Raw genomic sequence first — 25,383 nt, 5'->3', positions numbered from 1 at the left:
AACGGTATCCTATGTATATCGTTGGCACCTATTTAGATGATTTGTGTGTTTTTTTTAAATACTCTTCGTCGTCAAAAATGCCAGAATATCAGTTTTCAAACAGTAGCAGATTATTAATTGAATTACTGCGGGTTATTAACTGGGCGGCAACAAGTCACATGACCTGTGGCGTCTGTAATGCGTGTCTTAACAAAAGCCAATCATCGCTGGGTGACCCTAATAAGTTATAATAAGCAGGAACATGAACCAATTACAAAATAGTAGGAAATGCTGGAGCCAATCAGTGCAGCGGGTCGAAAGCGGAGAACGGAAGCCTCTGCACGCGCTGGTGCTGAATGACCTGAGAAGGTCTCCGGCCTTGTGAGAGAATTTTCACGGTGAGCGTGGCGGTGAACTTTACCGGGCTGTCGTGACCGCTGAACACAGCAGTGCTGCGATGTTTAAGTGCAAAACAGTATGGAATAAACTGGCTCCGCTGGCTCGGGTCTCATCTACTCTGTGTGTGCAGAATGCGAGGAGATCAGGCAAGTTGAGGAAGGCGGTTGAAGTCTGTGGAAGCTGTGGATCACCTGTGAACTTAGCGCTCTGTGTTTACATCATTCTTGCTTAAAATTGCTTATAAACATTTGCTCCGTTTCTCCGGTCATACGGCAGCTGGCCAGTCGTGTCAAACTCTTGCACGGAGTTAGACCGTCCCGTCAAATATTTGAAATGACACGAAAGCTATGTATTGAATACAATAGAATTGGTTACCAAAAAATTTACAATACTCGCATCATTTACTCACCCTCACGCCATCCCAGATCTTTATGACTTAATTTCTTCTGCAGAACACAAACGAAGATTTTTAATAGAATATCTTCGTTCTGTGGGTCCATTCAATGAAAGGGAATACTGTCCAGAACTGTGAAACTCCAAAATATACACAAAGGCAGCATACTAGTAATCCATATATCTCTTGTGGTTAAATACATGTCTTCTGAAGTGATACAATAGGTTTGGATGAGAAACGGAATAATATTTAAGTAATTTTTTACTATAAATCTTTTCTTCTTTTTTTTTTTTGGCGATTTGCATGCTTTGTACATATCACCACCTACTGGTCGGGGCTGGTCAAATGTTGAGATTTATAGTAAAAAAAAGGACATGAATAATGATATTTTTCTCACCCACACCTATTATATTGCTTCAGAAAACATGGATTTAACCATTGGAGTTGTATGGATTATGTTTATCCTGCATTTTGTTTTTGTTTATTTGGAGCTTCAAAGTTTTGGCCACAATTCACTTGCATTGACTGGACCTACAGAGATGAGATATTCTTCTAAAAAACTTTGTTTTCTGCAGAAGAGAGAAAAACATACATATCTGGGATGGCAGGAGAGTGAGTAAATGAGCAGAGAATTGTCATTTTTTGGGCCAACTATCCCTGTAATGCTCCAGTACGTAAAGTGTTTCAGTAAGTTTTGGGCCGAGATCGGCATGGCAATGTACTCTGCCAAGGACACGTCTGTCTCTTCACACACCTGAGGCTCAGCTGGGTGAAATGACTAAATGCCTTTTTAGCCAAAAAAAAAATAAAATATGCAGAATCAGATGGATGTTTAAATAAAGCACTGAATCTGCATTTGGGGTTTTAATGTGAACATATGTGTGTATCTGATAGACCCTGATATTTGGATTTGACAGATTGATAAATGAAAAATCCTATAACAAAACTCCCCACTTTTATTTAGTGGTAATAAAGCCCTTCCACTTTCTGAGAAAGAAAGCAAGAAAGCTTTCAGTCAGTGGGTGAAACTCAGTACTATGGAAACAGTAAAACATGGCTTATATGTGTAAACATTTCTTCTGTACCCAGAGTTTACTGATGAAATTAACCTAGGTATAGTTTGGAAATAGGACATCAGTGCACCTCAGTTAGTCTGATTGTTCACTTGTTTTTAAAGAATTAATACATTGTTTTTGTTTATTGATTTCTCAGTGCTGAGACATGAGAGAAGGCTGGATATGGTTCAGAGGGCCAAGATGTCATCAGGGGCAACAGGAGGGGGCAGTGAAAATACTCTTTATTATGTGCTGGTTGGAGCAACATGTCTGGGTGCTGGAGTTTATGTAAGTAGTCCTTTATAACTTGCTTCATAATCAACCTCAGATATTGAAAATACACAAATGATAGTTTTGGGCATGATTTTGTAGTTAGGTTGTGAATGATGTTGATGTTCATTTACATTGCTTTTGCCAGACACCTTTATCTGAAGTGACTTATGGCTTATTCAAGGTATATATTTTATCAGTATTTTTGTTCCTTGGCAAATGAACCCATGACCTTGCTGTTGCTAGCACCACAGATCGAGGTACAGGTTAAGATGCTGTTTAAAGGATCTGATGAAGTTAGAGGCAATTAAATCAGAGTGTGGCATGAGGATAACTTATAACTGCTCATATTTAGGCCACATGTTATTTAGCTTGTTTATTGTAGACATTTATATAACAATATCTCCTCTTGGGTGCATCTGTTTTCATCAAGGTAGTAATGTTAATTTTATTCATGAACTCTTTCACATTGCACTTGACCAATCACATATGGCAGGGGATTTCAAACTTTTTGATGCCAAGGACCCTCGAATATGATGATCCGTTTGCAAAGTACTGCCTTATTGAAATATAAAGGCAGCTATATATTTTCATGAATAAAGACCCATTTAAACTGTGTGAGAGAAATAATGATATCAAGTGGGCGTATGCAAAATTAAATAATTCAATCTTATATCTTCATTGTACTAAAGGCCAATAGAAATGATAAAATATTATGCAGAAAATATTTACTTTAAGTTGACAGCATTTTTTTTCTACCCACTATTAAAGTAATGTTAGATGTATTAACCTGAAAAGAAACATTTTCAATTCAATTAAATTTAGCTTGTAGTCTTCAAAAAGCAGATTGAATTTGAAACATAATCATTTCAAATTTGTTTTTTGTTTAGGCCTGTTTTTGTTTGTAAAATGTTCTGCAGACCCCCTAGCACCCTTTGCGGTCCCCTGGGGTTCTCAGGACCCCATTTTGAAAACCCCTGCCCTGACATATGGTAGAAGACCTGGGGAAAATGAATTAAGGCAGCCTTTGTCATCTCAGTCTTTCATATGTAATGTTTAATTCTAGATATGAGACATTCAAAGTGAATATGTTTTGTTTTGTTGTGTGTTTTGTTGTGTGTTTGAAGGTTTACCGTACTGTCTCAGGGGACAAGGAAAGGTATAATGAGCGTATGATGGAAATTGCCAGCAGAACAAAACAAGAGCCTCCATCATCTGAGGCTGTAGGTAAGTGAATACACCTTACACACAGAGCACTGTATTCCTCTCCCTGCTCATTGGCTACTGAATTCACAGTGAGCCTCTGAGATTTCTTGTTGATCTGCATTTTCATTTATATTTTTCAAAGGCAAAGTTTTAGTCTTGGTTTAAATTTCCCACTTATGTGAAGATTTTCTTTAACAATTTGAAAATTCTGATTTGATTGGAAAAATAAGAAATTAATTTGCATCTCTGGTCTTAATTTGCTTAAATTCTTGGGAGACACGCAGTTATCCAATGTGCTGCTCAGTGAGTGCATTTACACGCACAGAATGTTCTGTTCAGTCTTGGGAATTCTTAACTGTACTTACTCTGAATAAGGGCTTACCATACAGAGGTTCAAAAATCCAGTAAAGAAAATGCTTCTGTTTTGCATTTGACTAATCAAATGATAATACATTACAAATTAAATTATCAGAAAACTATGAGTAAAAAGTTCCATTGAAAGCTTACATTTAAGAATTTCACAAGTTTGTGCAAAACTGTATGATCCATGTTATCCAGCATGACTTGAGTGTTCCACAGATCACCTTGTGTGCTTTATTGGAAGGCATGAAATCTGACCCTTTGTACAAAGAAGATAAATATTCTATATGTAATATTTTTACTGTACTAAATAATTAAATGACTATAAAATGGCATTAGAGAGTGAGGAAACTTCTCTGATAACAATGCTACAGCCAGTATATTCTACTTTGAAATTTCCATTCTCGGCTGGAATTTCTGTTTATGGTTTGGCCCGTGTGATCCCGCCCACTCACCAATAGTATTTGACACCGCCAAGTTGCCAGATTTGAACACGTTTGCAGGCAAACAAAACTGCGTGCTGCAGCCATGGAAGCCAGCAAACGAACTGGATCAGTTTTTTTTGTCCACCCGACATAAAAAGCCTCACCATCTGTCTAAAAACCACCATGACCAGAGGTGTAGTAAAACAAGGATAAATATTGGAGATGCCTTTGGAACATGGAAACCACTTAAAACCCAGAAATCCTTTTAAAACAGATGCTGAGTTTGCATGTCAACATTCTGGCAACCCGCATGAGCTTCTAGTCTGGGGCAGGGCAGACAATTCTCCAATATTTTGAATTTGGACTGCAGTACCCATTTCAAATGCTTGTTGTCAGTCTTACATATAGCACCTTTAACAAGGTCAATGTCACAAATCTACTTATTTTCTAATTAGTGACTTTGAAATATGTGCAGAATCTTAAATATTTTTTATAAATATTTTTGTCTTAACATTCCTTTGTTTAAAATTTAAAATACAAAAACTAACAAAACTGGTTTTATGTCCAGGCTTACATTTGATCGATAAATCCCAAATATGCAATGTGGACTCACTTTTGAACCCCTCTGTATGGTATGACATTTTTGCAACATTGTGTAAGGGATAATGAGCAGTCGGTTCTTATCGCAAAATAAACCCTGACAGGGAGGTCAAAATAAACCACTTTATCACACTGAAGTGGTTTATTTTGCGATAACAACCGTTAGACTTCACAATATCCAGATTATTGTAGGGCCACTAACCAAATAATTGAATACATGGACATAAAATATTGATTTTCTTTAAAATTATGTAATTTTGTGACAAAGTCACTGAAGATCTAAAACCCACCTCCAGTTTGCAGTTTGAGATATGTTGGTGTTTATTATGTAATTAATGTTTGTCTGACAGCTCATTGTGCATCTTATTACAAGACTACTTGCCAAATAAATGCACACGAACTATTGCTTTGTGCTTGTAGAGATTGCTCATTGATCTCAGAAGCAGGAACGATGGCTTGAAAATACCTGTATTAGCTGTCTAGTATTTGAATATGTGGTTGTTATTGAGTAATCTCAAACCACTAGATGGTGTCATTGACCAATCAGAACAGAGTATTCCAGAGAGCCATGTGATAAGGTATATAAGATAAATATATATATATATATATATATATATATATATATATATATGAGCAATATCACATGAGCAAGAGTGCGATATGGCCCTACATCAGCATGATGATGTAGGGCCATATAACTTGATTGTGAGTGAGATATTGCTTGTATACAACAGTTCAATGAACTAGTAAATTTGTCAAAATTAGGAAAAACTGAGTATGTCATAAAAAAAACATTTACGTGTCAGAGCAGAATCTGCTGTTGCTGGTTCTAAACAAATGCGTCCAAGCCTCCGTTTGTAATGCAAAAACGTCACTTCAGAAATAGTATCAGGGCTTGTGCTGTTTCGTGCGTGTGTGTGAGATCTGTGTGATCTGTGTGATCCGTTGCCACTCCCAAGCAGAGATGCTGTCAGCTCTCTGAAGATCAGCTTTCTCAGTGGAAAAATAGTGTCTAAGCGGGGGCATTTCTCCCTATTTTGCAGTAGCCAGTGTGCAAGAGTCAATCACTATAGAAACAGCAATGTCCTCTGCCATTTTAAACAGCACCCATTGTGTTATTAATCAGTCTGTTGTGCCACTCAGCTGTGATGAACCGTAATGCTAAAGTTGTTTGTTTAAAGCTATCCCCTAGCTTTAGTAGTGTAGTTTAGACAAGCGATCACGAAGAGCTGTTTTATAGACACTAGCTGATGCAGATTCACTTCACATCAACTTACTGGCTCATATAACACACAAAAATGATCATTTAAATGATCTCAACACCTGTTGGCTAACATATGTAATGTCAAAAACAAAAGACAAACACTGCACTGCTCTTACACTTTAGTTTAGAACCGCACAAACACAAGCGGAGTGATACACACACACAGTGAAGCGTCGGAGTGCTGATGGTGTCAGAACATCAGTGCTCATGGAATGTCTCATCCAATCAGATGTGTGTGTGTGTGTGTGTGTGTGTGTGTGTGTGTGTGTGTGTGTGTGTGTGTGTGTAATATATATATATACATACACACACACACACACACACACGCGGTATTCTGATTATTCTCTCTTGCCCATTTATTTTGATTTGATTAATTGAGCTGTTTATTTGAATGTTGTCTCCAACACAGCCAGATAAATATGTATGTAATTGCACTCACTGGCTATTTAAGTGTCCATTAACATGACGATCTTCCTTTATCTACAGTTCTGTGAAAAAGTATTTGCCCCTTCCTTCTTTTTTTTGAATTTTTCATACTAAATTGTTTTAGGTCTTCAAACATAAAACAAAGGCAACCTGAGTAAGCACAATATATATATTGAAGCAAAAAAAATGAACACCCATATCACCCATGTGAAAAACTAACTGCCCCCTTAAACTTAATAGATAGTTGTGCCACCGTCAGCAGCAATAACTGCAACCAAATGGTACCGATAACTGGAGATCAGTCTTTCACAATGCTTTGGTGGAATTTTGGCCCACTCTTCTTTGCAGAACTGCTTTAGTTCAGCCACATTGGATGGTTTTCGAGCATGAACTGTCAGTTTAAGGTTCTGCTTCAATCGGGTTCAAGTCAGAACTTTGACTAGGCCACTCCAAAACTTTAATTTTGCTTCTTTTGAGCCATTCAGAGGTGTACTTACTCCTATGCTTTGGATTATTGTCTTGCTGCATAATCCAGTTGCGCTTCAGCTTCAACTCAAGGACTGATGACCGGACTCTCAATAAGGATTTTCTGGTAGAGAGCAGAATTCATGTTTCCCTCAATAATTGCAAGTTGCCCTGGACCTGAAGCAGCAAAGCATCCACACCATCACACTTCCACCACCATGCTTTACCGTAGATATGATGTTCTTTTTGTGCAATTCTGTGTTTGATTTACTCCAGATGTAACGGGACCCCTGTCTTCCAAACAGTTCCACTTTTGACTCATCAGTCCACAGAACATTCTCCCAATGAATGTTTTGGCAAAATTCAGATGAGTCTTAATGTTCTTCTGGGTTAGCAGTGGTTTTCGCCTCGTCACTCTTCCACGAATGGCATTTTTGGCCAGTGTCTTTCTGACAATAGAGTCATGAACCGTGACCTTTATTAATGCAAGAGAGGCCTGCAGTTCCTTGGATGTTGTCTTGTGACTTCCTGGATTAGTCGTTGCTGTGCTCTTGGAGGAATTTTGGAAGGTCGGCCACTTCTGGAAAGGTTCACTACTGTGCCAAGTGTTCTCGATTTGGAGATAATGGCTCTCACTGTGGTTCTTTGGAGTCCCCAAGCCTTTGAAAAAGCTTTAACCCTTCCCAGACTGATGTATTTCAATCACCTTTTTCCACGCAGGCCAAGTTGGTATTGGATAACTTTGCTTCAATAAATAACATCATTTAAAAACAATAACATCATTTAACATCATTTAAAAAAGTATTTTGTGTGTAATCAGATTGCCTTTGCCTTTGTCTTATGTTAGTATTTGTTAGAAGAGTTTAAACAATTTAGGATGAGAGATACACAAAAACAGAAGAAATCAGGATGGGGCAAATATGTATATTTTTACATTTAAATGTTGACCTTTATTGTAATCTTATGATTTTAACATAAATTAGGTTTTCACTAGGAATATTACTAGGAGTATTTTGGAAAAACCAAGACAGCTCTTTCCAAGTCAAGTTTTCTTATTTTGGAAATTCTGTGATTTACTCACCCTTGTGTTCCACCACCATATGAGTTCCTTAATTCTCTGGAACACAGAATGAGATGATGGGCAGTATCTAGCATCATTTTCCATACAATGAAAGTGTGTGTTGACTGATGCTAACATTCACCCTCATGTTTCTTTTGTGTTCTGTAGAAGATAGTCATACATGTTTGGAGCAAAATGAGGGTGAGTAATTGATGACAGAATTTTATTTTTTCTTTGATCCATTCTTTTAACAGGTAGGTTTGGGCAAACAAGTTCTACAGCTGTCTCTGCAACATGTAAAAATTAGGAAAAGGTTTAGGACCATCAAATAAGATCTTAGATGCAATATTTTGCTATTCTTCACCTTGACCTACAATCTTCGTTAAATAAGTCTTTGATTGGCTGTGCACTCGTATTGCCAAGCAGTCAGTGTGCAATATGTTGGATTCAGGACTGGCCCTGTTAACAAACTGGATCCAGTTTCAGATTTAATGTTTGATCTTTGGTCTTAATATGTTGTCATTATTAGTTTGATTTCCTATTACGAGCTCACAGAGGAACCAGCATCCTCTATTGAAACAGCAGAGGAAGAGTCAACAGGTTTTATGGAAGCATCATGGCCTATTTCAAATCATCACTATTTCCTGTTTAGCTGCCTAAACAGTATAGGCTGTAATTTGGGAAATGCTTGAGCAATTTAATATTTGGCCATATAACTTTGTACTCATCTCTCCTGACTAGTGGTCTTTTATTAACCAGAAAACATGTACATTCCTATCTATGTGGTGGATTGCATCACATTTAAAATTGAAAGCTTCTTAGGACAATGCATGTGCATGTGTCTGCCATGTTCCTTTTCAACTCTCTTTTAATTTCCTCTTACTCTTTCCTAATGTTTTTGCACTATTCATGCACTTTCTTCTAAATAACCTTTATAAGAAAGCATCTGCCAGAAATGTAAATGTAAACTCTTTCAGCTATCTTTAGATTTGAACTTTAAGTTTTATGACTTTCTGCTTGTACATGGTGATCTGTCCACTTTGTAAAGTGTTTGAATTGAGCATTTGTTTTTGTGTGATTTCATCATATGAGACTCCATTGACGTTCCTCACCCAACCAATAGATGTGAAATTGTTTGTGTTCTCTATTTTATTTAGTATGCTTTTTCAATTTGAGAATATACTGTAATAAGATAGAAATTTAAGTGTTTTGGAGTTTTCTTTCAGCCAATGGCCTCTATAATGGTTGGATTCAGGTGATGTTCTATGAAGTTTATTCATTGTCGATTGCATTCCTGAAGTGATTCTTTTACCTGTCGGTTGTCTTTCTTTGCATCACATATTTTCTGTCACCAACCAAACATTTCCACTGCAAGGACACCACTTTCGGTTAAGCTCACTAACTATCAGATGTTTTCTCTTCTACTTACTGTCTTGCTTTGTTCATATTAAAAAGTAAGATTGGTCTTTTGACCAACTGCCGTGTACTCCCAAGCACAAATGAAGCTGAGGTTTTTGAAGTTTTGACACTTCTGTGATCACTGACAGAAAATCACCCAGACTCAAATTCAGCTTATACAGAACATTCTGCACAGGCTGTTAAGAGAAAAGGACAAATTGGAGCTTTGAGTTTCTATAGTTGAATTGAGGACGTTGAATGTGAAGGAATTGAAATCTGATTAAAGATTTCAGAACATCACAAGAAGAGTCTGCCTGAGAGACTCTGATGTGTAGAGACTATTCTGTAAGAAGATATGATATGCATCATTAAATTCCCCTCCCTCCCTGAAGCTGAGGTTGCTTCTGTCTTCAAGTCCTGAAGACAACGTTGTGGAAGGTCATAAAAAAAATGTTGCAGCTGAAGCAGGAATATATAAAAAAAGCTGCGGATGAAGACACCTTCAAATCCACTCATAAATATCATCCTCTTCCTTGTGTCTGTACCCTTTTCTACCCTACAATGTCAGTCCTGATCATGGACAATGAACGGTGCCAAGAGTGTTAAGATTTAGGGGAGTGGAAATATGCTAGAATGTTTTTCATTAAAACGATTTGTTGAGTTCTCAATCTCTTTTTTTTCATGCATGATTGTGCTAGTAGATGCTGCAGCACCTGTGGAAACTGTCACTGAAGCATCTTCAGAGCTAGCTGAGAGTGGTAAGACCGAAGGATATAAAGCAGAGGACTGTTTTGGTGCTTCTGCTCTTTTAAACATTCTTGTGTGTCTTGCTTATTCTGTGGAACTAGAGCCTGTTGCAGAAGCTCCCAAAACAGAACTTGAAGAACCTCCCGTAACAGAGCTTATTGTGGAGTCCGCTGTATCTGAACCTGTTGTAGAAGCCCCCATACCTGAGCCCATCACTGAAGTCCCCATAATGGACCCTGTTGTTGACGCTTCTGTACCAGAAACTACCATTGAAGTCCCTATAACAGAAGCCCTTGTAACAGATCCTGTTGTTGAAACCCCTGAAACAGAACCTGCCATGGATGCTCCCGTAATTGAACCCATTGTTGAAGCTCCTGAAACGGAACCAATTGTGAAAGCTCCCATAAGAGAACCTGTCATAGAAGCTTCCATAACGGAATCAGTCACAGAAACGCGAGAAGTTATACAGAATGAAGAGCCCTTAGCTCCTGTAGTTGAGAGTGGTAAGCTTGAAACATCTGCATGGAAATCCAGGATTTTGTTCCCACAAGTAACAAGGGATATATTTTTATTATTTGAAAATTGAGGTTAACATTTTTCCTCTCCTCTTACATCTGGATTAATAAACAGAGCCCACACCTGTAACCATCGCTGAGCATGTGCCAGAGGCGCCACCTGTTTCTGAGCTTGGTAAGAGTCCAGTTTTAACTGGATGGGAATACATCGTACATTTAAAGCACAATACCGATAAGGATACCGATAATTCACATTAATGGACACCTATTTCAAAGCTTTGTTACCACACTTTTGATGTTTATGGCTACTTTGTTTGTTTGACCAGATTGTGTTTTGGTCTGACTTTAGTATGGATTTAGCTGTTTTCTTTGAAGATAATTAGTTAGTATTCTGTTCATTATATAAACCGCATTGTCCTCTCTTCATTGAAGGCGTTATTTTCTTTCCCACACAGTCGTATCATTCTTTTTGAACGGTTGTTTTGGCGAAAGCGTGACTGTTGTAGTGCTAATAGTTAATGCTAATGGTAAGAGGTCACACAGCTGATTTGCTGCTTCATTTCCATGGAAGGTTATTTGAGGTAAAATCTGTACTAATTTTACTATATATTCCTAATCTCTCCCCTTATCTAGCTTAGAGATCCTTAGAACTCTAACATATTCTTGTGAAGATAATGTAAAGTGCATTCACATGGCTTTTTCAGTGTTCAGGGGCTGGTTGCATAAAACTGTTTTAGACTAGTCTTAACTTTTTAAATCAGTTGCATAAAAATTTTGATCAGTCTAATTTAAGACCAAAATGTAAGACTGCATATCTCTTGGCTAACCTTTAATTACGTTCTATGTTGCCATGTATAAGGAAAAGATGTGAGCTTGTTTTATGAAACATGCTTACTCTGGCTGCTTCAGTTTTTCAGACTAATTGTTAGACGCAGTCTTAAGTTAATTGCTATGTTTATGCAACTGGCCCCAGGCCAAGTCATTCATAAGCACTTGTGTATTTGTGTTTTTATACATTGTTTACTAAATTTCTCTCTATTTTACCAGTGGCAGCTCCTGAGCCTGCTGCTGCTGCTGCTGCTGTGCCTGAACATGCCCCCTACCTGCTGATTGGTGGGGGCACTGCCTCATTCGCTGCAGCTAGGTCCATTCGTGCACGAGACCCTGGTGCCAGGGTAAGTCACACACTAATGGGTGAATCTCATTTAACCTGTCATGAATAAGTTTCAAATTGATTCATTTTAGAAATAAATGAACAATTAATATGGTCTATTTCCATCATTAAGTGATAAGGGAGAGCTTCACTAGAGGGCTGAGGTATGTATGTATGTATGTGTGTGTGCGTGCGTGCGTATTGAGCACGGACAACTGTAGCATTGCTTTTGCATAGGTTGAGGCTGTTCTGTCTATTTTGAACCTTTACTTCTTTTTTTGGAAAATTAATTCTTAATTTTATCATCAACAACTTTTGTTTGGATATCATTATTGGATATGTGTTGTAATATCCCTCAACCTTCTACTCCAGGGGAGGGTTGCATCAGCTGTGGGAAGGGTCTCACTTAAGTTGGGATGTAAATTTCACATTAAGGGCTTAGTAACTACTAGTTAGTTTGTAACTGTAACTCATTGCTTAATTTGGTTGCACCACCTGTTCTTAAAGCTGGAGTGTGCAATTTCTATGCCACCAAACGGAATTGCAAAAATAAACCATGTTTTCAAATGTTTGATGAAAATGCCCCCATCTGCTTTTGGTCAAACAAAGAGATAGTCCTGCCCCTAACTCATGCCACTGATTGAGTAACGTTGTTGGGGTGGGTTACTCAAAACAATCGGCTACGTTTCCCAAAAGCATTGCAAGCTTAAGTAAATCGTAGAGACCATTGGTGCCACAGACAAAGTTCTTACAGTTTCTGTAAATAAAAATATGAGTGGCTTACTTTTAGTTGTCTCTGCATATTAAGTTGGGAGAGGATAAGGTATTTTAACAAAGAAAATTTACATTTCAACTTTTAGGCAAGGCTTAGCTAGTAGTTTGAAAGCTCTCTGTAAAGGAATTCTTACTCGCATAATATGATGATTATCTGTATTGATCCAATATGCAGCCTTCAAATTTGTACACCGAAGTGTTAAAAAGCTGTGAATTTGAGTTTCAATTTGTTATAGTTGACGTTCAATCCTTGTTAGCTCACATAACTGTCAGCTGTAATAAATTACACTCACGAGCACTTTATTAGGAACACTATGTTCCTAATAAAGTCTCCAACATGGTCTTCTGCTGTTTGAGCCCATCCACATCAAGGTTTTAAGTGTTTTGCATTCTGAAATCCTACTCTGCTCAATACAATTGTACAGAGTGGTTTACGAGTTACCGTTGCCTTTGTCAGCTTGTCAGATGTTTTTTTGTTTTTGGCACCATTCTTGAGTAAGCTGTTGAGGCTGTTGGGCATGAAAATCCCAGGAGATTAGCAGATACAGAAATTCTCAAACCAGCGCGTCTGGCACCACAAATCATGCCACGGTCAAAATCACTGAGATCTGATTTTTTTTCCCCCCATTCTGATGGTTGATGTGAATATTAACTGAACGCTTGGGATGCGCTAGCAACCTTGTCCATGTGCTCAAACAATCGTCCATCTTTTCTTCCTCTCCCCTAGTCGTGGCTGGTTTAAATACACAATTTTCCCACCTTTACTAATTGGAACAAACCATTATTTTAAATAAAATTAACCCTAAGCTCTCCATTCTTAAATACAATATCATGGAATAAATACATAAGAACAAGAGATAAATGAGAGTTAAAACACCAATAAATACAATATATAGGACAGATAAAAACATTAGCACAATAAAATAAATATTGACAATTTTAAGTCCATGCATGGAACACAGTAAATTCCATGATGAGAGACGGTTACACAGGCTCACCATCACTGGAGGCTTACGTAAATATTTATTTTGTGTATTTTATGTTTTTATGTGTTCTACCTAAGTTTAATGGTGCAGCACTAAAATGTTTAGTGCCCATTTATGTCACAATTAGGCTAAATTGTAACTTGTTTAGCTGGTGCAATTAGTCCCAGGTTGGTGTCTTACATTTGGATTAAAATTGGACTTAAGAAAGCCCTTACATTCAACATGTCTATACAGTACCTCAAACCAACAGATTCATTTGCAGTGCCAAAGCAAAACTGACATAAAAACCAAAACATTGTTTCTCTGGAAGTAACTTGCAATTGTATGTTTCAGAGACCAATGTTGATAGAAAGCCCAGAATTCCTTAATGTACCTTTTAATCAACCACATGCGTTAACAGGTTTTACTTGGTCAACCCTTGTTTATGTTGATTGTTATCTCTGAAAAGTGTTTGTATACATAAACAGGTGCTGATAATTACGGAGGAGTCTGACCTGCCCTACATGAGACCTCCACTCTCTAAAGAACTCTGGTTCTCCGATGACCCCCAGGTTGCAGAAACACTGCGTTTCAAACAATGGAATGGCAAAGAGAGAAGGTGTGTGTCCGATTGTTCCAGATCTACTCGCACACTCAGGCCACTGATGTCCACACTTATACTTTTTTGATTGTAAAAGCATTGTCTTTGCTACGTTGACTCCCTCGTTCAGACTTTCGAAACACACTCTAGCACTGCATACTTTAGAAAACAAAAACAGTCAAAAACGGATGTGTGGACATGGCCCGATACTACCCAAATGCACCTGTGTTTTAGATGATGTTATAGATTCCCTGTCATCAGTGCATAAAATATTTTTAGACTGTTTTCTGATATTGTGATATTTAATTTATTTGTATTTTTGTTTGTATGTTTTAGTGTTTACTTCCAGCCTCCCTCATTCTACGTCAGTCCCACGGATCTTACTAAAGTGGAGAATGGGGGTGTGGCTGTGCTCACAGGTTGTAAGGTGAGACACTGACTTTAGCATCTCAAGTTATTGTGAAGATCTTCTTGGCTCCTGATCACGTGTATGTGAACAAGTCAGAACAAATTAGATCTGAGAAAGGCGGAAATGTTTTATGGATGCATAATTGTGTGTGGATGAGTTGTCCTTATAACCCTCCACTGTGTAGGTGGTTCACATGGATGTCAGAGAAAATAAAGTCAGACTGAGTGATGGTGCAGAGATCTCCTATGAAAAGTGCTTGATTGCCACAGGTAAAACTAGCACACAAACACTTTTTTAACTTGTTGGCTGTTGTGGATATTTATATATATGTGTGTTTGTTTTTTAGGTGGGGTGCCTAGGAATCTCCAAGTGATCGAAAGGGCAGGAGAAGAGGTGATGAGGAGGACAACGCTCTTTAGGAAAGTATGTCACACACACACACACAGTGACTCTCTTGTGGTCAGTCATCATGAAGCACCAGCTGCCTGAAGTTTTCGTGTTCCAGAATGTTCTCAGAACAGAATTTATGTACAAACCAATTCTAGAATATATAATCTGTGATATTGAATATATTATAACATGCAACTCTAGAAAACAGTAAATGACATATTTTACCACATGTACATTTTGCCATTCTATGTTATGTCCTATTTTTTTTTTTTGTATGTCTATTTATACTCTTACCTTTTAATTCTGTGTCTCACTGTACTGTTCTGTGTGCGCTTGCTTATTTGTCCTATCAGCAAAAATATGTTTTTGTATATGTGAGCGCACACAGCAATAAAGCTCATTCTGATTATGCAATTAGTAAACAATAGTGATTTAATTTAAAGAAGATAGTTCACCCAAAAACGAAGAATAGTTTAAAGAAGATAGTTCACCTCTTGCCATCCCAGATGTGTATGAATTTCTTTCTTCATCATAGGGCTGGGCGATATGACTGAATATGCATCGTGCGGATTATATAAAGTGTCAATCGACAGAGATTTTGCTAGATCGTGTTTATTGCAATATGTAAATTTCCATGTGTGCAGCATGAACATATCTATCAGTGGGCATGCTTCACATGAAACTGAAACCAGGCTTGAGTGGGGTATGAATTCACCGGTTATTTGCGTGCGCTCGTTTAACGCCAGATTCACTAAAGGTATTATGCAGATCAGGCTACAGCGCAAACATGGCAACAAACTCGTGGCTGATTCTTTGCTATTCTGATTTTGCGGGATGGTTCTGAGTACTCTACAGCAGAGGAGGCAGAAATCTACCGTGATCTGACTGACTCACTGCCAGGACAGCATCACTATTATCCACCTGAATCATCTCTTTAACATGCCGAGGTGCACTTGACTACTTCGCTCATCTGTACATCCCCATCATTTGATGAATTTTTGCTAATGTGATCAAAAGAAAAGTTAAGAAAATGAAGTGGAGCTTGTTATTAAAACAGGTGCGACAGGTGGGTCACAAAAGCTGACAGGGATTAGAAAAAGATATATAAAAAAATAATTAATCCGCAAACAGTTTTTTTGTTGCAAGAAATTTTTATAAATATGTTTTACGTTTATTTTCTGCAAGACGTGTTATTTTCATTGTGTATATCTTACTAAAATTATGTCATATTTTCTTTGTTACTTTTGCTTTGAAAAGATCTTCAGTTTCTAATAAATCTGATCAACATAATATCAGACTTCAAATACACTCTTCCTATTGGTCAAACTAATTGGTAGTCCTGCCCAAAATTCACACCATTGGCTCAGCCACTGTTGCAGTGTTGAGATGGCTGGGCCATTCTTTCCACTGTATTTACACATTTTTGAGGAAATCAACCTAGAAATTGTTTACTTATAATCATTTCTGCATATATAAGAAAGTATTTTGATGTCGAAAAAATTAAACATCAGTTTTAAGATATGTATGGCTAATGTCTTCTCTGAAGTAATTTACAGGCTTTCTCAAAATCACAGTCTGTTATGTTCCCAAACATTCAGTAGAGGGCATCATTCAGCTAATCTTTTAATATCACCTTGGTGTAGCATAAAGCATTATGAATTAAGAGATAAGATTTTTACCAATGGCCTGTTAGCCATTAAGCCTCATGTATTTATTATGAAACACTGTGTAGTGACACTCCTTTCTCCCTAATTATCAGCTTTTCCATATGCTCGTATGTAGATTATATACATCTGCTTATATAATATACATAAATCTAGATATCTGTCTGTGTGTTCCAGAGTCTTACGTTCATATGTTGTTTTGGCAGATTGAAGATTTTAGATCTCTAGAGAAGATCTCCAGAGAGGTGAAGTCCATAACCATCATTGGTGGTGGGTTTCTGGGCAGCGAGCTGGCATGTGCCATTGGTCGCAGATGTGAGTCCAAGCAACATCACTCTGCTGTCAGTCAACCAAAAAAAAAACTTAGTGATTGCCAAAAAAATAAAATAAAAACATTTGTTAAGTTGGTATTATGATCTATTCACAATACATAGAGATGAAGGATCCTCTAGGTTAAAACAGGTCATTATGAAACTAGCTGCTAACCTTGCTCACACTCTCTCATTGCCCCCACTCTTTCTCTCTAGCCACTGACCTTGGTTTAGAGGTGATCCAGATGTTTCCAGAGAAGGGGAACATGGGAAAAGTTCTGCCTGAATACTTGAGTAATTGGACCACTGAGAAAGTCAGGAGAGGTTGGTGTGACCACATTTTAGAATTGAAATGTTTTATTACTTCTGTTTTAGAGGACAAAGAAGCACATCAAACTATAGTTCACCCAAAAATGAAAATTCTCTCATTTCCTCACTCTCATGCCATCCCAGATGTGTATGACTTTCTTTCTTCTGCAGAACACAAAGGAACATTTTTAAAAGAATATCTAATTTTTGGGTTAACTATCCCTTTTAGGCAATTGAAATTCATATATGGAAACTGTTCTTTTAATCTAAATGGTACACTTCAGTTTAGACAACGTTTGATGCAGCTAACCTTTTGAACTTTCATAGAGGGTGCAAATGTTATTACGGATGCTCTAGTGAAAAATGTGAGCTACAAAAATGGCAAATTGGAGATCAAATTGAAGGATGGACGACTGGTGAGTCTACTTTTCCATTAGCCAATCTTGACCTGGCTTGATTATTCGTCAACTAATTATAATGTATGGTCATATTAGCTTGTAAATAATTGTGACTTATGTAAACACACGCATTTTGCACTATATTATGTCATTACACAGGACAGGGAAAAAAGATGTAATGGTCTCACTCTGTTCTTTTATTGTTGTGTTGATGCTTTAGGTGAAGACAGACCACATTGTGGCAGCAGTCGGTTTGGAACCTAGTACTGAACTGGCTAAATCAGGTGGGCTAGAGGTGGACTCAGATTTCGGAGGGTACCGGGTTAATGCAGAGCTCCAGGCTCGATCCAATATCTGGGTGGTATGTTTTTTTGTGTGTTTTTTTTTATATATATATTTTTATTTTTATAAACTTATTAAAACTTATGAAAGATCTTGTAAAACTACTGATGAGAGCAGTCGTCAAGTGAAAGTTCCAATGCAGAATGTCCTGAAAAATGAGAGAGATGATTGGCACAGTTGCACTAGGGTGCTTTACTGGTTTTGTTATTAAGCTCTGGTTCTGATTTGGAGCGCATGTCTTTGACAACATAACTAAGGTTGCTCTGCATTCTAGGCAGGAGATGCTGCATGTTTCTATGACATAAGGCTGGGCCGCAGGCGTGTGGAACATCATGATCATGCAGTGGTCAGCGGAAGACTGGCCGGAGAGAACATGACCGGAGCCAGCAAACCATATTGGCATCAGTCCATGTTCTGGTAAACAAATGCACACATCTTAAACTACTAATACTGGCTTTACTCCGTAACAAAATAGTCTTAGCAAAGGTAAGTAAATCCACAGAAGTACTTCAGAGTCCATGTGTATCCCAGGGAGAGGTGATACTACTTGGCCTTTGCCAAGACTATTCGCACTGTGGGTTATGGATTATTCACATAAGCACACTAACTCTGTGCAATCAGGATCCTCATTTTAGTTTGTGTAACTCGGTCGAGAGGCCGATCGTTTCAACTCCCATGTTCTAGAAGGATGCATACTCCTAGATTTCACCTGAATATGTTTTTCTTGATATATTAACACATTTAACTTCAATGCATAATTCAGCAAATCATATGTCCCTGTCTACAGGAGTGATTTGGGGCCAGATGTAGGGTATGAAGCCATCGGTATAGTCGACAGCAGTTTGCCCACTGTAGGAGTGTTTGCTAAAGCCACCGCCAAGGACACACCAAAATCTGCAACAGAACAATCAGGTTTGTACAACATTTGGATCATTTCCTCCATGAATATTGTAGAATCAACCCCCCCCTGACATCTCTTTGCTACACAAACAACTTGTACTTGGCTGTATATCAATACCAGTCACAAGTTCACAGGAGTTTACTCTGTTCTCAGGGACTGGAATCCGCTCTGAGAGTGAGACGGAGGCAGTTGCCGGGGCGGTAGAGGCAGGAACAGTGTCACCTCCCACTGCTGTCCAGCAGGAGGAGGATTATGGAAAAGGGGTGATATTCTACCTGAGGGACAAAGTGGTGATCGGTATCGTCCTGTGGAATGTCTTCAACAGAATGCCCATCGCGAGGAAGGTGAGCAGAGATATCATTCTCTCTGTTTTACACAATGTGCATTTGTCTGCAGAAGTTCTTGCGGTATCTGACCATCTTTTATGAATCCGTGTTTCTCCAAGTAAAATGTGAAATTAAAATAGATTTAAAGGAATTGTTCACCCAAAAATAAAAATTTTCAAAATGTACCCTCATGCCAATCCCAGATGTGTATGACTTTCTTTTGCAGAACACAATTGAAGATTTTTAGAAGAATATTTCAGTGCTGTAGGTCCACACAATGCAAGTAAATGGTGACCAAAATTTTGAAGCTCCAAAAAGCATATAAAGGCAGCATAAAAGTTATCAAAAGGACTCCAGTGGTTTAATCCATGTCTTATCCAATTAGTTTTGGGTGAGAAAGTCATACATGTCAGGGATTACATGAGGGTGAGTAAATAATGAGACGATTTCATTTTTGGGTGAACCATTTCTTTAAGTCAATAACATGATCAAAACTGACTTGGCTGGCTTAATACATGTTCCTAATCTTATTGTGAACAATTTAAGGTACATTTTTATTTCAAAGAATAATTAAGTAATTAATGAACTATTAATAATTAATAGTTATCAAAATGTACTGTAATGTCTTGCTCTGCCTCTGAAACAACTTTCCTTTTAAATTGAAGTCACCAAACCCATATTTTTCAATCTCTCCCATCTAAACACCTGTCCAATGAATTCCTGATAGATAAAATCAATCCTTCTCTACTTTTCTCTCTCTCTCATATCTCATATTATGTCACTCTTAAATGGGTTACGGATGCCATTTCATTTTGACTTCAGCACAGTGATGGGTGTTTCATCATAATTTCTGTGTGTTTGCAGATAATCAAAGATGGAGAGGAGCATGCCGATCTGAATGAGGTAGCCAAGCTTTTCAACATCCATGAAGACTGAACAATCTCTCTCTCATTTTCTCTGCCCTCTGTCAAGGACACTCTGCCCACATCTATGTGGAGTGAAATTGGCACACACACACACACACACACACACAGATCCTGGAATCTGCCATTCTGGCCTTGAACTCTCTGAGACCAGGACATGCAGTACTGCCTCAGGGCCACAAACTGACGCTGTGGGTTCATTGTGCCCTTGGACTTAATAAAACGGTACTGTCCAACTTCTTTTAAGGGAAATTTATACCTGTTGTTTGTATTTAAAGATTTTTTCTGTTGTGGTCTTCCTGAAGGCAGCCCAGAACACACCCTCCAAATCCCCAAAACCAGACCGGGATCTCCACTTTCATTCAATATTGTAATAAAGTTGCATATGATAGAAATCCAAATCGGATAAACTTATTTCTGACACCTGGTTGCACAATATTTTTGTCTGCAAGGTCAAATCCACTCAAATGAAAACATAAATAAAAGTAAATTATTTTTAAGGATGTCTCCAGATTGATTTCAATCCAGTTTCTGAACGATTGCCACCTAACGACAACAACATGCAGTATTCTGATAGCTTGAGCATTCCAGAGGTCGGAGGAACTTACCAACCCTCTGCAAGTGCAAGACCTGAGCAAGTGTGTGTGAATGCTTACATGCCCGCTATGGGTGTCACTGAGAATTTTGAGATTTGTAATGAAGATGCAATATGCTCATTACACCTGTGATTGCCTGCAAACATGGACATGACCTATTTCTTTATGCTCCAGTGCTTTGATTTACAGGCCTGAGTAAGAGAAAATTACTCATTGTGTGACGTTGTTCTAATCTCAAGTCACTGATAGCTGTGGAAAAAAAAAAGATTGGAGTCTTATTAAATAAACATATAATGTAAAATTGTGATGTGTCAGAATGTTAACATAATTTCTGCTGACCACTTTTTATAGGTATGTGTTTGAGTAAAATTATCATTTTTGTTTTAGTCTTTAAAGTACTGACAACATTACAAATGAAAGTTTTGTCATTTAGAGCATTTATTTGCAGAAAATGACAAATGGTCAAAATAACAAAGTTGCAGTGTTTTCAGACCTCCAATAATGCAAAGGAAACAAGTTCAGATTCATTTTTAAACAACACAATACTAATGTTTTAACTTGGGAATAGTTCAGAAATCAATATTTGGTGGAATAACCCTGATTTTCAATAACAGCTTTCATGTGTCCTGGCATGCTCTCTACCAGTCTTTCACATTGCTTTTGGGTGATGCCACTCCTGGCACAAAAATTCAAGCAGCTCGGCTTTGTTTGATGGCTTGTGGCCATCCATCTTCCTCTTGATCACATTCCAGAAGTTTTCAATGGGGTTCAGCTCTGGAGATTGGGCTGGCCATGACAGGGTTTTGATCCGGTGGTCCTCCATCCACACCTTGATTTACCTGGCTGTGTGGCATGGAGCATTGTCCTACTGGAAAAACCAATCCTCAGAGTTGAGGAGCATTGTCAGAGCAGAAGGAAGCAAGTTTTCTTCCAGGATAACCTTGTTCATGGCTTGATTCATGCATCCTTCACAAAGACTATTCAACCTGTAATTCAGCCTTGCTGAAGCACATTATATTGGTAAACAGCTGATCTCCTGGGATTTTCATGCACAACAGTTTCTAGAGTTCTGAATTGAGCAGACTGGAAAAACGTATATCCTGGTCTGATGCATCTCGACTTCTGCTGAGGTCACAATTTAGTGCCAACATCATGAATCCATAGACCCATCCTGCCTTGTGTCAACAGTCCAGGGCTGCATTTTCCCAAAGCATAGTAAGCCTAACTAGATCATAGAAACTATTGGTGCAATTAGTCTCTACCATCAACATAAGCTTGCAATGCTTTTGGGAAATGCAGCTCAGGCTGGTGGTGGTGGTGTGGAGAATGTTTTCTTGGCACACTTTGGGCATTTAATACCAATCAATCATCACTTGAATTCCACATCCTATTTGAGTATTGTTGCTGACCATGTGCATTCCTTCATGGCCACAATTTACCCATCTTCTAATGGCTACTTCCAGTATGAAAATGCATCTTGTCACTAGGCAAAAGTTTTTTAAAAAGTGGTTTCATGAACATGACAATGAGTTCACTGCACTTCAGTGGCCTTCCCAGTCACCAGATGAGATGTGGTAGAATGGGAGATACGCAGCATGAATGTGCAGCTGACAATTCTTCAGAAATTGTGTGATGTAATCATGTCAACATGGTCCAGAATTTGAAATGATTGTTTCCATCCTCTTGTGGAATCCATCCCATGAAGAACTGAGGCTGTTTTGAGAGCAAGGTATGGCCCTACCTAATATTAGTATAGTGTTCCTAATAAAGTGCTCAGTGAGTGTACATTGTCACTGCCCGATGGTGTAAATTTTAATATTAAAGGGATAATTCACCCAAAAATGAAAATTCTCCTATAATTTATTCAACTTTATGCCATCTCAGATGTGTATGAATTTCTTCTGCAGAACACAAATTAAGATTTTTAGAAGAATATTTCAGCTCTGTAGGCCTATACAACGCAAGTGAATGGTGACCAAAACTTTGAAGCTAAAAATAAAACCACGAAGGCAGCAGAAAAGAAATGCATATGACTCAAGTGGCTTAATTATTAATCTTGACATCAGCAGTCTCCTTGGTGATAATGATTTCAAGATCAATTAAACTTCCTCTGCGCATGTGTCAAGCGCTTGGAAGTGTAATCAATTTTAAAATCATAATCGTGCCTATAAACTGCAATGACAAGATGTGCAGTGATAAAGGAGTTACAAATTGGTCTGTTCTCAAAATCGATTAGATCTCTTGAGATGATATGGATTAAACACTGTAGTTTTATGGATTACTTTTATGCTGCCTGTATGTGCTTTTTGGAGCTTCAAAGCTTTGGTCACTTTTTGCTTGCATTTTATGGACCTACAGAGTTGAGATATACTTCAGAAAATCTCTGTTTGTGTTCAGCTGAAGAAAGAAATACATACACATCTGGGATGGCATGAGGGGGTGTAAATCATGAGAGAATTTTCATTTTGGAGTGAATTATTCCTTAAAAGATATACATTCAGCTCACAAACATTGAGCAAAGTACAGTTTTTGTTTTTTGCATTGATATACTTCCTCTGGATTCTGAGATTCTTAAAGTAGTGGATCTTAATCATTGGGTCACTCAGGACCCAAAAAGTGGAGCGAAACATTTTGATGGGGTTGAGGAAACCCTGGGAAAAACTACGTTATATGCGAATAATAAAATGCATCAAACCACATAATTGCATATAGGTAAGATGGCGCAACAAACATGCTTACCAATGTTAAAATGGGAAGAAAAAGCACTTCCTATATCTTTTGTTGTTGACATCAAGGGCAATCCAATCAAACTACAATAGACAATGTTTTGGCACACATTGGTAAATCTAGACAAATTTGGCAGATGCTAACCTGGACAGGTTGGTTGACATGAACACGGAATGTGACTATTGAGCATATGTGTGTTCACATAGAAACTGGGTCTGTAGTTTTTTTTAGTTTGGTTCACTCTGGAGTGAAGATGCATTAAAATTTACACTGGCCTAGTTATCCACTGTGACTCAACACACACACATAGCTTTGACATCTTTCTGTTTCTTCTTTCAGTCATTTCTTTTTCACCCACTCTAATGTCCTCGCCGTGTTCTTCTTGTAATTCGTGTCATCCTCCTTTAAAGCTGCCGATTTAACATGGGGAAACAATGGTTTCCAGCCCATTTTGTGCTCATTTGCTCATATTTTTTTTCCAAGAACACACATTCTCATACTATACATGTAAAACTATTATTAATATTATTATAAATGCAGATATTAAGACCTTGTATTAATTGAGAAGACTACATGGTATATTTAATTCATATAAATATAATTAATGTCATACTACAGTACCACTTAAATGGCCAAAATTAAACTTGTCATAATTTACTCACCCTCATGTCGCTCCAAACCTGTATGACCTTTCTTTTGCGGAACAAAAAAGATGTTTTCATGTACATTGCAGCCCATCTTTGTAATAGAATTACAGTTGTGACTCACTTTAAAGCTTAAGTGTCCCACTTTACCTGTATTCATCTTATACAAAATTTTTACCTAAAATGGACATGTACACTCACCTAAAGGATTATTAGGAACACCTGTTCAATTTCTCATTAATGCAATTATCTAATCAACCAATCACATGGCAGTTGCTTCAATGCATTTAGGGGTGTGGTCCTGGTCAAGACAATCTCCTGAACTCCAAACTGAATGTCAGAATGGGAAAGAAAGGTGATTTAAGCAATTTTGAGCGTGGCATTGTTGTTGGTGCCAGACGGGCCGGTCAGAGTATTTCACAATCTGCTCAGTTACTGGGATTTTCACGCACAACCATTTCTAGGGTTTACAAAGAATGGTGTGAAAAGGGAAAAACATCTAGTATGCGGCATGTGGGCGAAAATGCCTTGTTGATGCTAGAGGTCAGAGGAGAATGGGCCGACTGATTCAAGCTGATAGAGGAGCAACTTTGCCTGAAATAACCACTCGTTACAACCGAGGTATGCAGCAAAGCATTTGTGAAGCCACAACACGCACAACCTTGAGGCGGATGGGCTACAACAGCAGAAGACCCCACCGGGTACCACTCATCTCCACTACAAATAGGAAAAAGAGGCTATTGTTTATTTTTGCAAGAGCTCACCAAAATTGGACAGTTGAAGACTGGAAAAATGTTGCCTGGTCTGATGAGTCTCGATTTCTGTTGAGACATTCAGATGGTAGAGTCAGAATTTGGCGTAAACAGAATGAGAACATGGATCCATCATGCCTTGTTACCACTGTGCAGGCTGGTGGTGGTGGTGTAATGGTGTGGGGGATGTTTTCTTGGCACACTTTAGGCCCCTTAGTGCCAATTGGGCATCGTTTAAATGCCACGGCCTACCTGAGGTTTCTGACCATGTCCATCCCTTTATGGCCACCATGTACCCATCCTCTGATGGCTACTTCCAGCAGGATAATGCACCATGTCACAAAGCTCGAATAATTTCAAATTGGTTTCTTGAACATGACAATGAGTTCACTGTACTAAAATGGCCCCCACAGTTACCAGATCTCAACCCAATAGAGCATCTTTGGGATGTGGTGGAACGGGAGCTTCGTGCCCTGGATGTGCATCTCACAAATCTCAATCAACTGCAAGATGCTATCCTATCAATATGGGCCAACATTTCTAAAGAATGCTTTCAGCACCTTGTTGAATCAATGCCATGTAGAATTAAGGCAGTTCTGAAGGCGAAAGGGGGTCAAACACAGTATTAGTATGGT

The 25,383-nt window shown here is 38.2% G+C and overlaps 1 protein-coding gene across 4 annotated transcripts; it reads left to right on the top strand.

Annotated features, from left to right (window-relative positions):
• The first annotated feature begins 311 nt into the window (after positions 1-311).
• On the top strand, positions 312-20,888 carry LOC127643133 (apoptosis-inducing factor 1, mitochondrial-like). Of its 4 annotated transcripts, XM_052125717.1 has the most exons (20): positions 312-524; positions 1,985-2,115; positions 3,225-3,324; positions 8,072-8,104; positions 10,003-10,059; positions 10,150-10,551; positions 10,679-10,738; positions 11,611-11,738; positions 13,944-14,074; positions 14,393-14,483; positions 14,650-14,734; positions 14,812-14,888; positions 16,726-16,834; positions 17,047-17,154; positions 17,467-17,555; positions 17,758-17,898; positions 18,154-18,296; positions 18,667-18,791; positions 18,934-19,124; positions 19,971-20,888. In XM_052125717.1, the coding sequence occupies exons 1-20, from the start codon at positions 437-439 to the stop codon at positions 20,040-20,042; spliced, it is 2,361 nt and encodes a 786-aa protein (XP_051981677.1). In that variant the 5' UTR covers positions 312-436; the 3' UTR covers positions 20,043-20,888. The 4 variants fall into 4 exon arrangements, with proteins under 4 accessions (XP_051981677.1, XP_051981679.1, XP_051981678.1 ...); XM_052125719.1 differs by lacking the exon at positions 8,072-8,104; XM_052125718.1 differs by lacking the exon at positions 8,072-8,104 and having other exon boundaries at positions 10,000-10,059.
• The last annotated feature ends 4,495 nt before the right edge of the window (positions 20,889-25,383 follow it).

Source organism: Xyrauchen texanus, chromosome 4 (genome assembly GCF_025860055.1).
Source record: "Xyrauchen texanus isolate HMW12.3.18 chromosome 4, RBS_HiC_50CHRs, whole genome shotgun sequence".
Classification (NCBI taxonomy): domain Eukaryota; kingdom Metazoa; phylum Chordata; class Actinopteri; order Cypriniformes; family Catostomidae; genus Xyrauchen; species Xyrauchen texanus.
This window is presented reverse-complemented; position numbering and strand designations above follow the sequence as displayed.